This window comes from Trichomonas vaginalis, chromosome IV, assembly GCF_026262505.1.
Source record: "Trichomonas vaginalis G3 chromosome IV, whole genome shotgun sequence".
NCBI classification, from domain to species: Eukaryota; Parabasalia; order Trichomonadida; family Trichomonadidae; genus Trichomonas; species Trichomonas vaginalis.
Genome location: NC_067206.1, coordinates 30,853,995 through 30,866,043, shown reverse-complemented (window position 1 = coordinate 30,866,043; position 12,049 = coordinate 30,853,995). Strand labels below are relative to the sequence as shown.

The 12,049-nt window shown below is 34.0% G+C and overlaps 2 protein-coding genes across 2 annotated transcripts, besides 5 other annotated features; both read left to right on the top strand.

Moving 5' to 3' along the window:
• Positions 1 to 853: 853 nt before the first annotated feature.
• Positions 854 to 890: a mobile genetic element.
• Positions 854 to 890: a terminal%2Cinverted (terminal inverted repeat of Banshee-A3 transposon ID:TVAGG3_0198790).
• Positions 891 to 892: 2 nt separating this feature from the next.
• Positions 893 to 925: a mobile genetic element.
• A 155-nt stretch (positions 926 to 1,080) lies between these two features.
• TVAGG3_0198770 (RelA-associated inhibitor family) lies at positions 1,081 to 2,469 on the top strand (the record flags this gene model as incomplete). Its single annotated transcript, XM_001297038.2, has 1 exon — positions 1,081 to 2,469. One exon carries the CDS (start codon positions 1,081 to 1,083, stop codon positions 2,467 to 2,469), a length of 1,389 nt encoding a protein of 462 aa, XP_001297039.2.
• A 515-nt stretch (positions 2,470 to 2,984) lies between these two features.
• On the top strand, positions 2,985 to 4,202 carry TVAGG3_0198760 (Golgi vesicle docking protein family; the record flags this gene model as incomplete). Its single annotated transcript, XM_051226262.1, has 1 exon — positions 2,985 to 4,202. One exon carries the CDS (start codon positions 2,985 to 2,987, stop codon positions 4,200 to 4,202), a length of 1,218 nt encoding a protein of 405 aa, XP_051111248.1.
• Positions 4,203 to 6,252: 2,050 nt separating this feature from the next.
• Positions 6,253 to 6,432: a mobile genetic element.
• A 13-nt stretch (positions 6,433 to 6,445) lies between these two features.
• Positions 6,446 to 6,918: a mobile genetic element.
• Positions 6,919 to 12,049: the final 5,131 nt, after the last annotated feature.

Here is a 12,049-nt window from a genome sequence, read left to right as displayed (position 1 = left end):
AAATGAAAAAGATAGGAATAGCAATGAATAGTGATGTGGGTATAGAAAATGTAAGAGATATGAATGCAAAGCAATCAGTATTTAGGACATTGACCATAGATTTCGAAAAAAAAATGCTGCATATTGAGCGAAAACTATGATTATATTATAAGGCTGTCATTTAAAGCATAATGAAACTATTCCCTTTTCATTTTAATCGAATAAGATAGTAAAGATTTTTGAATTAGCTAGAAACTGATGAGATGTTTTCACAAATCAGATTTTTAATCTCTATAATGCATAATTCACTCAATATCTCAATTTTGATATTGCGAGATATTTTTGCTATCGGTTTCGCAATTTTGACACAATAGCAAGAGGGTTCTATAAGCATTATTATCAACGTAGAATCTGAATATCATATCAGAAAATGTCGCAAATCTGACATTTACCCGACCAAATAGCAAAAATAATTGAATACTTTTCGCAAAAACTTTAAAAATCGATAAAAATATGAAATATAGATATTAAAGAGACTTTTTATATAATATTCATAAAGATTTTCCAAAAATATGATACCGCAAAATTAAAAAAGTGACGTCTTGAGTGGAGTCAAAGGTCGAAATTGCTAGCTAAATGTTTTTTTAGCGAAATTGCGTATTGTACGTTTTTTTCGCAAAACGAAACCCTTAATATTAGAAAATAATATGAGTTTATGTGATATTATTTTTCAGAAGATTTCATTCTATATGCCTATGAAAAGTACTCTCAAAACAAACTTTTTCCTAATTATAATTAAATCTAGAATATTGTATTATGCTTAGTATTATTTCATTTTTCTCATTCAATTTAGAATTTACAAATGTCAAAAAAATTGAGAGCTGTCACTTTTGATGAATTTCTGTTTATTACATTACATGATCCTCTCATGTGCACCCTTAATAAATTCAGGTTGATGTAAAAAATAAACTTCACAAATCTTGATTTCTCTCAAATCATGATTTTGAAAAAAAAGTCGTTCATACGTAGATTTAAGTAATAAGAATTTTTAAAGCATTTTTGACTTTTTACATTTAGAAAGTCGTCAGTGAATAAAAGTTGATGTTAAGCAATTATGAGATCGATAGTAAGGAGTCAGCAAAGCATATAGCTAGCTATATCGAAGACGGAACATTCTTTCAAATCTTCGACTCAATAAAAATTACAGCTGATATTTTGAAATATTCGAAGCTCGGGCTGAGAGAAGTTGATTTACTCTTCAAATCTGGAAGGGAACAATACAACAGTAACGATTTATTCAGGTGTTTTCATAAAGCTCGAGTCCATGTTAATAATTACGAAGAATTGAAGTATATATTCACTCTTTTTGAAGAGAAACTTGATTTCAGATCAATGAGAGAAATTAGCCACCAATTCGATAAAATTATGCAAGAAAATCAAAAATTAACAGAACAATACAATGACCTTTACAACAAAGCACGCGAATACTCAAAGAAATGTGATGAACTTCAACAAAAACTTTCACAGCAGCAAGAATACAGTAAGATAATTAGTGAATTAAAATCACAAATTTCTTCAAAAGAATCCGAGATACAAAAATTACAAAAACAACTTAAGTCTAAAGATAACGATATTTTTACCTTGAAAGAACAGTTATCTTCCAAAGATTCAGATTTTCAGTCTTTGAAATCTCAACTTTCTTCTTCAGAAAAAACGGTAAAATCACTGAAGCAACAAATATCAGCAAACGAAAGCACAATAAGCCAACTCCGCGAAAAAGATGAAGAATCAGAATCATTAAACTCCCTCCAGAAATGCAGCAAAGCAGATGGAGTTGAAAATGTTCACAGAATTTACACAATTCTCTCATTCGCAGCTCAAGAAGGCTACATGGAAACGATCAAACATGCAGTGAGATATGGATACATTAATGTCAAATGCGACATTGAACAGAATAATTACAGACTCTTGGGAATGAATGGACTTATATATGCTGCATACAAGGGAGATCTTCCTCTTGTCAAAGCATTCAACAAGTGCGATGTTGACATGAAATTCAGAACAAAAGAAGGAGAAAGTATCATTCATGCATTCAGCATTTCAGGCAATCTTGAAGGCCTCAAATATGCTGAGAATTTCTTAAGCATCAATGACGTTAATGAGGTTGATGAAACAGCGTTACATTGTGGTGTTTTCTTCCTCAGATTAGCAGTTATTCAGTACCTTGCTAATAATTCTAATGTTGAGAAGAATATTGTTTCAGACTCTGGAACACCAATCAAGTGCGCAATCAATAGGAGTAGGATCTATCTTAATTTGGCATCTTATTTAGATGATCACGGTTGCGAATTAACTGACAAAGAAAAAGACGAACTCAGAAGTAATAATAAATCATCTTCATCCAGTTCAGATTCCGATTCTGAAGATTCTACTGACAGAGCTATTGATGTTTTAGGAAAATTACTTATTCTTAATGCGTTACTTAACTAAATTTTTAGTTTTTATTTTAAATTTTATTATAATATCTTAAATTTATTAACAAGATATAAAGTAATCTCAATAAGACTCTTCCAAATATAACGATCATCAAAGATAATTATATCTAGATAATTTTTATTTTTTATTTTTTCGACAAAGTTTTTAAAAAGATTGATTAAGGGATGTTACCTTTAGATCCATAGTATATATGTTAATCTCAAAACAAAGCTATCGTAAAAGGAACTTGATTCTTCTTATAATGCTTCGAAGAATTTACAAATGCTTTAGGGCAAATATTGCAATAATTATATCCAATCTGTTCCTTGTACCAGCATATATTACTTTAGATGAAACAGATTTCTTTCTTTGGGAAATTTAATTTTTAGTCAGAAAAAGTGTAAGCATTGTCAAAATTTGAATGCAAAACAATTTTAATTAAAAGTCATTTATGTGTATCTTAGTCTAATGAGTATTTTTATGACGACTCAAAAAAATTTTTTTTTATAGTCGCAGGTCATAAAAGGCTAATGTTAAGCGATTGCGTGATAGATAATAGAGAGTCGGCAAAGCATATAATTAGCTATATCGAAGACGGAACATTCTTTTATATCTTTGACTCAATTAAAATTGCAGTCAATGTTTTGAAATATTCGAAGCTAGGATTGAGGAAAGTTGATTTACTCTTCAAGTTCGGAAGAGAACAATTAAGTACTAATGATTTATTCAGAAGTTTTCATAAAGCTCGTGTCCACGTTAAAGATTCCAAAGAATTGAAGTGCTTAATAACTCTTTTTGAAGAGAAACTTGATTTCAGATCAATGAAAGAAATCAGCTATCATTTCGACAAAATTTTTCAAGAAAATCAAAAATTAACAGAACATTACCATGATCTTTATAACAAACTTCGGGAAACCTCAAAGAACTGCGAGGAACTTAAGCAAAAACTTGCCCAGCAACAAGATTCCATTAAGCAAGTTAATGAATTAAAATCACAAATTTCTTCAAAAGATTCTGACATACAAAATTTACAAAAGCAACTTAAATCAAAAGACAACGATATTTCTACATTGAAGTCTCAACTTTCTTCCAAAGATTCCGAAATTTCATCGTTACAGAAGCGCCTTGCTTCCAAAGATTCGGAACTTCCACCGTTGAGATCCCATATTTCTTCCAAAGATAATGAGATCCAGTCGTTGAGATCTCAACTTTCTTCCAAAGATTCCGAAATTTCATCGTTACAAAAACGTCTTTCTTCCAAGGATTCGGAACTTCCTCCGTTGAGGTCTCAGATTTCTTCTAAAGATTCCGAAATTTCTAACTTGAAGAGACGAATTTCTTCCAAAGATGAAGAAATTGAGTCATTGGAATCTCGTCTTTCTTCCAAAGATAATGAAATTTCTACATTGAGGAAACGCGTTTCTTCCTTAGAAAGTGGATATGATTCATTGAAATCTCAGATTTCTTCCAAAGATGACGACATTTCTACTTTGAGGAAACGTCTTTCTTCCAAAGATTCCGAAATTGACTCATTGAAAGAAAGTATTTCATCCAAGGATGATGACATATCTGAATTGCAGTCACGTATTTCATATAGGAATAATGAAATTTCTAAATTAAAGAATACTATTTCTTCCAAAGATGATGATTATAAAGCCAAATGTGTTGAAGTTGCTGCATTGCAGGCAGGTGTTTTATTAATGCAAAATCAACTTCAGCAAAACCAAAATATGATCGCTCAATTGTAACAACAATTGAACAACCGTGGAGGCATGATGATGCAAGGTGGAATGATGATGCCAGGTGGCATGGTTGTACCAGGCAATTTTGTGGTTAGGAACTTTTTCATGTGAAATTATAAAATTTATATGTTTATATTGTAATTAAAGTAAAATTTCATTAATTATAGAATAAAAGGCAGCAAATAATATAGTAACTTAAAGAGAGATATCTTGTCACTTCATTCTGTGTGAAAATTGCTGAATTCTTTCGTAATAGATAAAAAGTATATGGTATTATTCATATTAAGTTCCTAAGAAATGATATACTTTGTTTTATAAAGCCTTAGCCCTTCTGTCTTCAGTTCTTTAAAGATATTCTTGTTTTTAAGTGAATTTTTGAAATGGCTGACTAATATTGGATTCCTTTTCTAACGCATACTTATTTATTGTAAAGGAAACGCCATAAAGATCGTATCAACAAACTGGAGAGTTACATCATTATCTGTGGTAAAGGATTTGAGATATCTTTCTAAATACGTATTGCATTTATTTTTGCATCCCAAGCCAAAAATCAAGTAATAGGCTCTTCTGGCCAGGAGGAATATTTCAAAATCATTATGAATTACAATTAACGCGCAAATATAATTTTAGGAAGCTTTTGTGCATTAGTATTATTGTATTTTTATTCAAAAATAACAATATATTAAAATTAAAGAAAACTTTGTTTTAAGAATTGAAAATTTTAAATAAAAAAGGAATGTTAGTAATGCTAATTTATTTGATTCCGGGGGACACCCCGGTTATCAATATATTTATTAGAACGGAAAATCTCTCACATTTCGAAAAAACCGAAACTGCAAGGATCTCCGATTCTCGATATGATAATTTATTTGATTCCGGGGGACACCCCGGTTATCAAATATATTTATTAGAACGGAAAATCTCTCACATTTCGAAAAAACCGAAACTGCAAGGATCTCCGATTCTCGATATGATAATTTATTTGATTCCGGGGGACACCCCGGTTATCAAATATATTTATTAGAACGGAAAATCTCTCACATTTCGAAAAACCGAAACTGCAAGGATCTCCGATTCTCGATATGATAATTTATTTGATTCCGGGGGACACCCCGGTTATCAAATATATTTATTAGAACGGAAAATCTCTCACATTTCGAAAAAAACCGAAACTGCAAGGATCTCCGATTCTCGATATGATAATTTATTTGATTCCGGGGACACCCCGGTTATCAAATATATTTATTAGAACGGAAAATCTCTCACATTTCGAAAAAACCGAAACTGCAAGGATCTCCGATTCTCGATATGATAATTTATTTGATTCCGGGGGACACCCCGGTTATCAAATATATTTATTAGAACGGAAAATCTCTCACATTTCGAAAAAACCGAAACTGCAAGGATCTCCGATTCTCGATATGATAATTTATTTGATTCCGGGGGACACCCCGGTTATCAAATATATTTATTAGAACGGAAAATATCTCACTTTTCGAAATTTTTTTAACAAAAATATGGCATTCTTAAATTATAGTTACATGTTATTTCACAATCATTATCATTAAAAAATTCAATTATTCAAGTTGTTTTGTCCCGACGGTTTTTACGGTTATAAAAATGGTTGCGAACTCAATCCATCAGCAAAATGTCGGTTGGGGTGCCCTTCTTGGCCTCCTGAGTACTCACCAAGATACCCCCAGCTCCCGCAAAACACCTCCCTTAGGTGAGCATTAACTGATGACATGAGTTAACAATTCTACAAAATCATCAAGCATGAAGGTTTATGATTTATAAATCAAAATCTCAGAAACTGCTTGACTTTGCAAGTTGCTGTCTTTACCGGTTACTCTGCTGCAATCTCTTTTCTGATTGCAGGCAGAGTTCTGCATCCTGAGGACTTTGCCTTGCAGATATGCTTGTAATCACTACGTGAGCAACTTAGTGTTGCAAGTTGCTGTCTTTACCGGTTAGCTTTTTTTGAAGTTTCTTCGCATCTTATATAAGCTCTAGATCAATATTTATCATCAGAATTTGCATCTCATAAAGCACGATATTAATCAAATAGGCAAATTTCATTCGGAGTCTCTCATTAAATGAGAAACTCCGAATGAGATTTGCTCTAAGGTAATGTACTTGTTATGCTTGGCCTAGAAGCAAGGAGGAAACATGTATATGGTTTGTTTATACTGAAGTTATCTGGAATTCTCTCAATTGAGGATTCAAATCCAGATAAAATCTCAATTATCTCGTCATGTAGTTCGTATTTTCGCGTTCTGAGAGCGGAAAACGCATTTTTTGAATGCGTAGATTCCGAATCACACGGAAAAAATAGGTTTTAATAAGAAAAATAGACAATTTATGAAGTAACAAAGCACATAGTATTATAAAAAGAAAAACATTTTTCTCATATGAAAGAAAATATAACGTATTTTTTACAGAGCGTAGGTATATATCGAGCCAATTCACACCATAAATTCTTTTCTCGTTCTCGGGCCTATAAACAACCTGAGGTGCACAACAATATTAACTTATACTGCTGTTATCTGGATTTGAATCCTCAATTGAGAGAATTCCAGATAACTTCAGTATAAACAAACCATATACATGTTTCCTCCTTGCTTCTAGGCCAAGCATAACAAGTACATTACCTTAGAGCAAATCTCATTCGGAGTTTCTCATTTAATGAGAGACTCCGAATGAAATTTGCCTATTTGATTAATATCGTGCTTTATGAGATGCAAATTCTGATGATAAATATTGATCTAGAGCTTATATAAGATGCGAAGAAACTTCAAAAAAAGCTAACCGGTAAAGACAGCAACCTGCAACACTAAGTTGCTCACGTAGTGATTACAAGCATATCTGCAAGGCAAAGTCCTCAGGATGCAGAACTCTGCCTGCAATCAGAAAAGAGATTGCAGCAGAGTAACCGGTAAAGACAGCAACTTGCAAAGTCAAGCAGTTTCTGAGATTTTGATTTATAAATCATAAACCTTCATGCTTGATGATTTTGTAGAATTGTTAACTCATGTCATCAGTTAATGCTCACCTAAGGGAGGTGTTTTGCGGGAGCTGGGGGTATCTTGGTGAGTACTCAGGAGGCCAAGAAGGGCACCCCAACCGACATTTTGCTGATGGATTGAGTTCGCAACCATTTTTATAACCGTAAAAACCGTCGGGACAAAACAACTTGAATAATTGAATTTTTTAATGATAATGATTGTGAAATAACATGTAACTATAAATTTAAGAATGCCATATTTTTGTTAAAAAAATTTCGAAAAGTGAGATATTTTCCGTTCTAATAAATATATTTGATAACCGGGGTGTCCCCCGGAATCAAATAAATTATCATATCGAGAATCGGAGATCCTTGCAGTTTCGGTTTTTTCGAAATGTGAGAGATTTTCCGTTCTAATAAATATATTTGATAACCGGGGTGTCCCCGGAATCAAATAAATTATCATATCGAGAATCGGAGATCCTTGCAGTTTCGGTTTTTTCGAAATGTGAGAGATTTTCCGTTCTAATAAATATATTTGATAACCGGGGTGTCCCCGGAATCAAATAAATTATCATATCGAGAATCGGAGATCCTTGCAGTTTCGGTTTTTTCGAAATGTGAGAGATTTTCCGTTCTAATAAATATATTTGATAACCGGGGTGTCCCCCGGAATCAAATAAATTATCATATCGAGAATCGGAGATCCTTGCAGTTTCGGTTTTTTCGAAATGTGAGAGATTTTCCGTTCTAATAAATATATTTGATAACCGGGGTGTCCCCCGGAATCAAATAAATTATCATATCGAGAATCGGAGATCCTTGCAGTTTCGGTTTTTTCGAAATGTGAGAGATTTTCCGTTCTAATAAATATATTTGATAACCGGGGTGTCCCCCGGAATCAAATAAATTATCATATCGAGAATCGGAGATCCTTGCAGTTTCGGTTTTTTCGAAATGTGAGAGATTTTCCGTTCTAATAAATATATTTGATAACCGGGGTGTCCCCGGAATCAAATAAATTATCATATCGAGAATCGGAGATCCTTGCAGTTTCGGTTTTTTTCGAAATGTGAGAGATTTTCCGTTCTAATAAATATATTTGATAACCGGGGTGTCCCCCGGAATCAAATAAATTATCATATCGAGAATCGGAGATCCTTGCAGTTTCGGTTTTTTTCGAAATGTGAGAGATTTTCCGTTCTAATAAATATATTTGATAACCGGGGTGTCCCCCGGAATCAAATAAATTATCATATCGAGAATCGGAGATCCTTGCAGTTTCGGTTTTTTCGAAATGTGAGAGATTTTCCGTTCTAATAAATATATTTGATAACCGGGGTGTCCCCCGGAATCAAATAAATTATCATATCGAGAATCGGAGATCCTTGCAGTTTCGGTTTTTTCGAAATGTGAGAGATTTTCCGTTCTAATAAATATATTTGATAACCGGGGTGTCCCCCGGAATCAAATAAATTATCATATCGAGAATCGGAGATCCTTGCAGTTTCGGTTTTTTCGAAATGTGAGAGATTTTCCGTTCTAATAAATATATTTGATAACCGGGGTGTCCCCCGGAATCAAATAAATTATCATATCGAGAATCGGAGATCCTTGCAGTTTCGGTTTTTTCGAAATGTGAGAGATTTTCCGTTCTAATAAATATATTTGATAACCGGGGTGTCCCCGGAATCAAATAAATTATCATATCGAGAATCGGAGATCCTTGCAGTTTCGGTTTTTTCGAAATGTGAGAGATTTTCCGTTCTAATAAATATATTTGATAACCGGGGTGTCCCCCGGAATCAAATAAATTATCATATCGAGAATCGGAGATCCTTGCAGTTTCGGTTTTTTCGAAATGTGAGAGATTTTCCGTTCTAATAAATATATTTGATAACCGGGGTGTCCCCCGGAATCAAATAAATTATCATATCGAGAATCGGAGATCCTTGCAGTTTCGGTTTTTTCGAAATGTGAGAGATTTTCCGTTCTAATAAATATATTTGATAACCGGGGTGTCCCCCGGAATCAAATAAATTATCATATCGAGAATCGGAGATCCTTGCAGTTTCGGTTTTTTCGAAATGTGAGAGATTTTCCGTTCTAATAAATATATTTGATAACCGGGGTGTCCCCCGGAATCAAATAAATTATCATATCGAGAATCGGAGATCCTTGCAGTTTCGGTTTTTTCGAAATGTGAGAGATTTTCCGTTCTAATAAATATATTTGATAACCGGGGTGTCCCCCGGAATCAAATAAATTATCATATCGAGAATCGGAGATCCTTGCAGTTTCGGTTTTTTCGAAATGTGAGAGATTTTCCGTTCTAATAAATATATTTGATAACCGGGGTGTCCCCCGGAATCAAATAAATTATCATATCGAGAATCGGAGATCCTTGCAGTTTCGGTTTTTTCGAAATGTGAGAGATTTTCCGTTCTAATAAATATATTTGATAACCGGGGTGTCCCCCGGAATCAAATAAATTATCATATCGAGAATCGGAGATCCTTGCAGTTTCGGTTTTTTCGAAATGTGAGAGATTTTCCGTTCTAATAAATATATTTGATAACCGGGGTGTCCCCCGGAATCAAATAAATTATCATATCGAGAATCGGAGATCCTTGCAGTTTCGGTTTTTTCGAAATGTGAGAGATTTTCCGTTCTAATAAATATATTTGATAACCGGGGTGTCCCCGGAATCAAATAAATTATCATATCGAGAATCGGAGATCCTTGCAGTTTCGGTTTTTTCGAAATGTGAGAGATTTTCCGTTCTAATAAATATATTTGATAACCGGGGTGTCCCCGGAATCAAATAAATTATCATATCGAGAATCGGAGATCCTTGCAGTTTCGGTTTTTTCGAAATGTGAGAGATTTTCCGTTCTAATAAAATATTTGATAACCGGGGTGTCCCCGGAATCAAATAAATTATCATATCGAGAATCGGAGATCCTTGCAGTTTCGGTTTTTTCGAAATGTGAGAGATTTTCCGTTCTAATAAATATATTTGATAACCGGGGTGTCCCCCGGAATCAAATAAATTATCATATCGAGAATCGGAGATCCTTGCAGTTTCGGTTTTTTCGAAATGTGAGAGATTTTCCGTTCTAATAAATATATTTGATAACCGGGGTGTCCCCCGGAATCAAATAAATTATCATATCGAGAATCGGAGATCCTTGCAGTTTCGGTTTTTTCGAAATGTGAGAGATTTTCCGTTCTAATAAATATATTTGATAACCGGGGTGTCCCCCGGAATCAAATAAATTATCATATCGAGAATCGGAGATCCTTGCAGTTTCGGTTTTTTCGAAATGTGAGAGATTTTCCGTTCTAATAAATATATTTGATAACCGGGGTGTCCCCCGGAATCAAATAAATTATCATATCGAGAATCGGAGATCCTTGCAGTTTCGGTTTTTTCGAAATGTGAGAGATTTTCCGTTCTAATAAATATATTTGATAACCGGGGTGTCCCCCGGAATCAAATAAATTATCATATCGAGAATCGGAGATCCTTGCAGTTTCGGTTTTTTCGAAATGTGAGAGATTTTCCGTTCTAATAAATATATTTGATAACCGGGGTGTCCCCCGGAATCAAATAAATTATCATATCGAGAATCGGAGATCCTTGCAGTTTCGGTTTTTTCGAAATGTGAGAGATTTTCCGTTCTAATAAATATATTTGATAACCGGGGTGTCCCCCGGAATCAAATAAATTATCATATCGAGAATCGGAGATCCTTGCAGTTTCGGTTTTTTCGAAATGTGAGAGATTTTCCGTTCTAATAAATATATTTGATAACCGGGGTGTCCCCCGGAATCAAATAAATTATCATATCGAGAATCGGAGATCCTTGCAGTTTCGGTTTTTTCGAAATGTGAGAGATTTTCCGTTCTAATAAATATATTTGATAACCGGGGTGTCCCCCGGAATCAAATAAATTATCATATCGAGAATCGGAGATCCTTGCAGTTTCGGTTTTTTCGAAATGTGAGAGATTTTCCGTTCTAATAAATATATTTGATAACCGGGGTGTCCCCCGGAATCAAATAAATTATCATATCGAGAATCGGAGATCCTTGCAGTTTCGGTTTTTTCGAAATGTGAGAGATTTTCCGTTCTAATAAATATATTTGATAACCGGGGTGTCCCCGGAATCAAATAAATTATCATATCGAGAATCGGAGATCCTTGCAGTTTCGGTTTTTTCGAAATGTGAGAGATTTTCCGTTCTAATAAATATATTTGATAACCGGGGTGTCCCCCGGAATCAAATAAATTATCATATCGAGAATCGGAGATCCTTGCAGTTTCGGTTTTTTCGAAATGTGAGAGATTTTCCGTTCTAATAAATATATTTGATAACCGGGGTGTCCCCCGGAATCAAATAAATTATCATATCGAGAATCGGAGATCCTTGCAGTTTCGGTTTTTTCGAAATGTGAGAGATTTTCCGTTCTAATAAATATATTTGATAACCGGGGTGTCCCCCGGAATCAAATAAATTATCATATCGAGAATCGGAGATCCTTGCAGTTTCGGTTTTTTCGAAATGTGAGAGATTTTCCGTTCTAATAAATATATTTGATAACCGGGGTGTCCCCGGAATCAAATAAATTATCATATCGAGAATCGGAGATCCTTGCAGTTTCGGTTTTTTCGAAATGTGAGAGATTTTCCGTTCTAATAAATATATTTGATAACCGGGTGTCCCCCGGAATCAAATAAATTATCATATCGAGAATCGGAGATCCTTGCAGTTTCGGTTTTTTCGAAATGTGAGAGATTTTCCGTTCTAATAAATATATTTGATAACCGGGGTGTCCCCCGGAA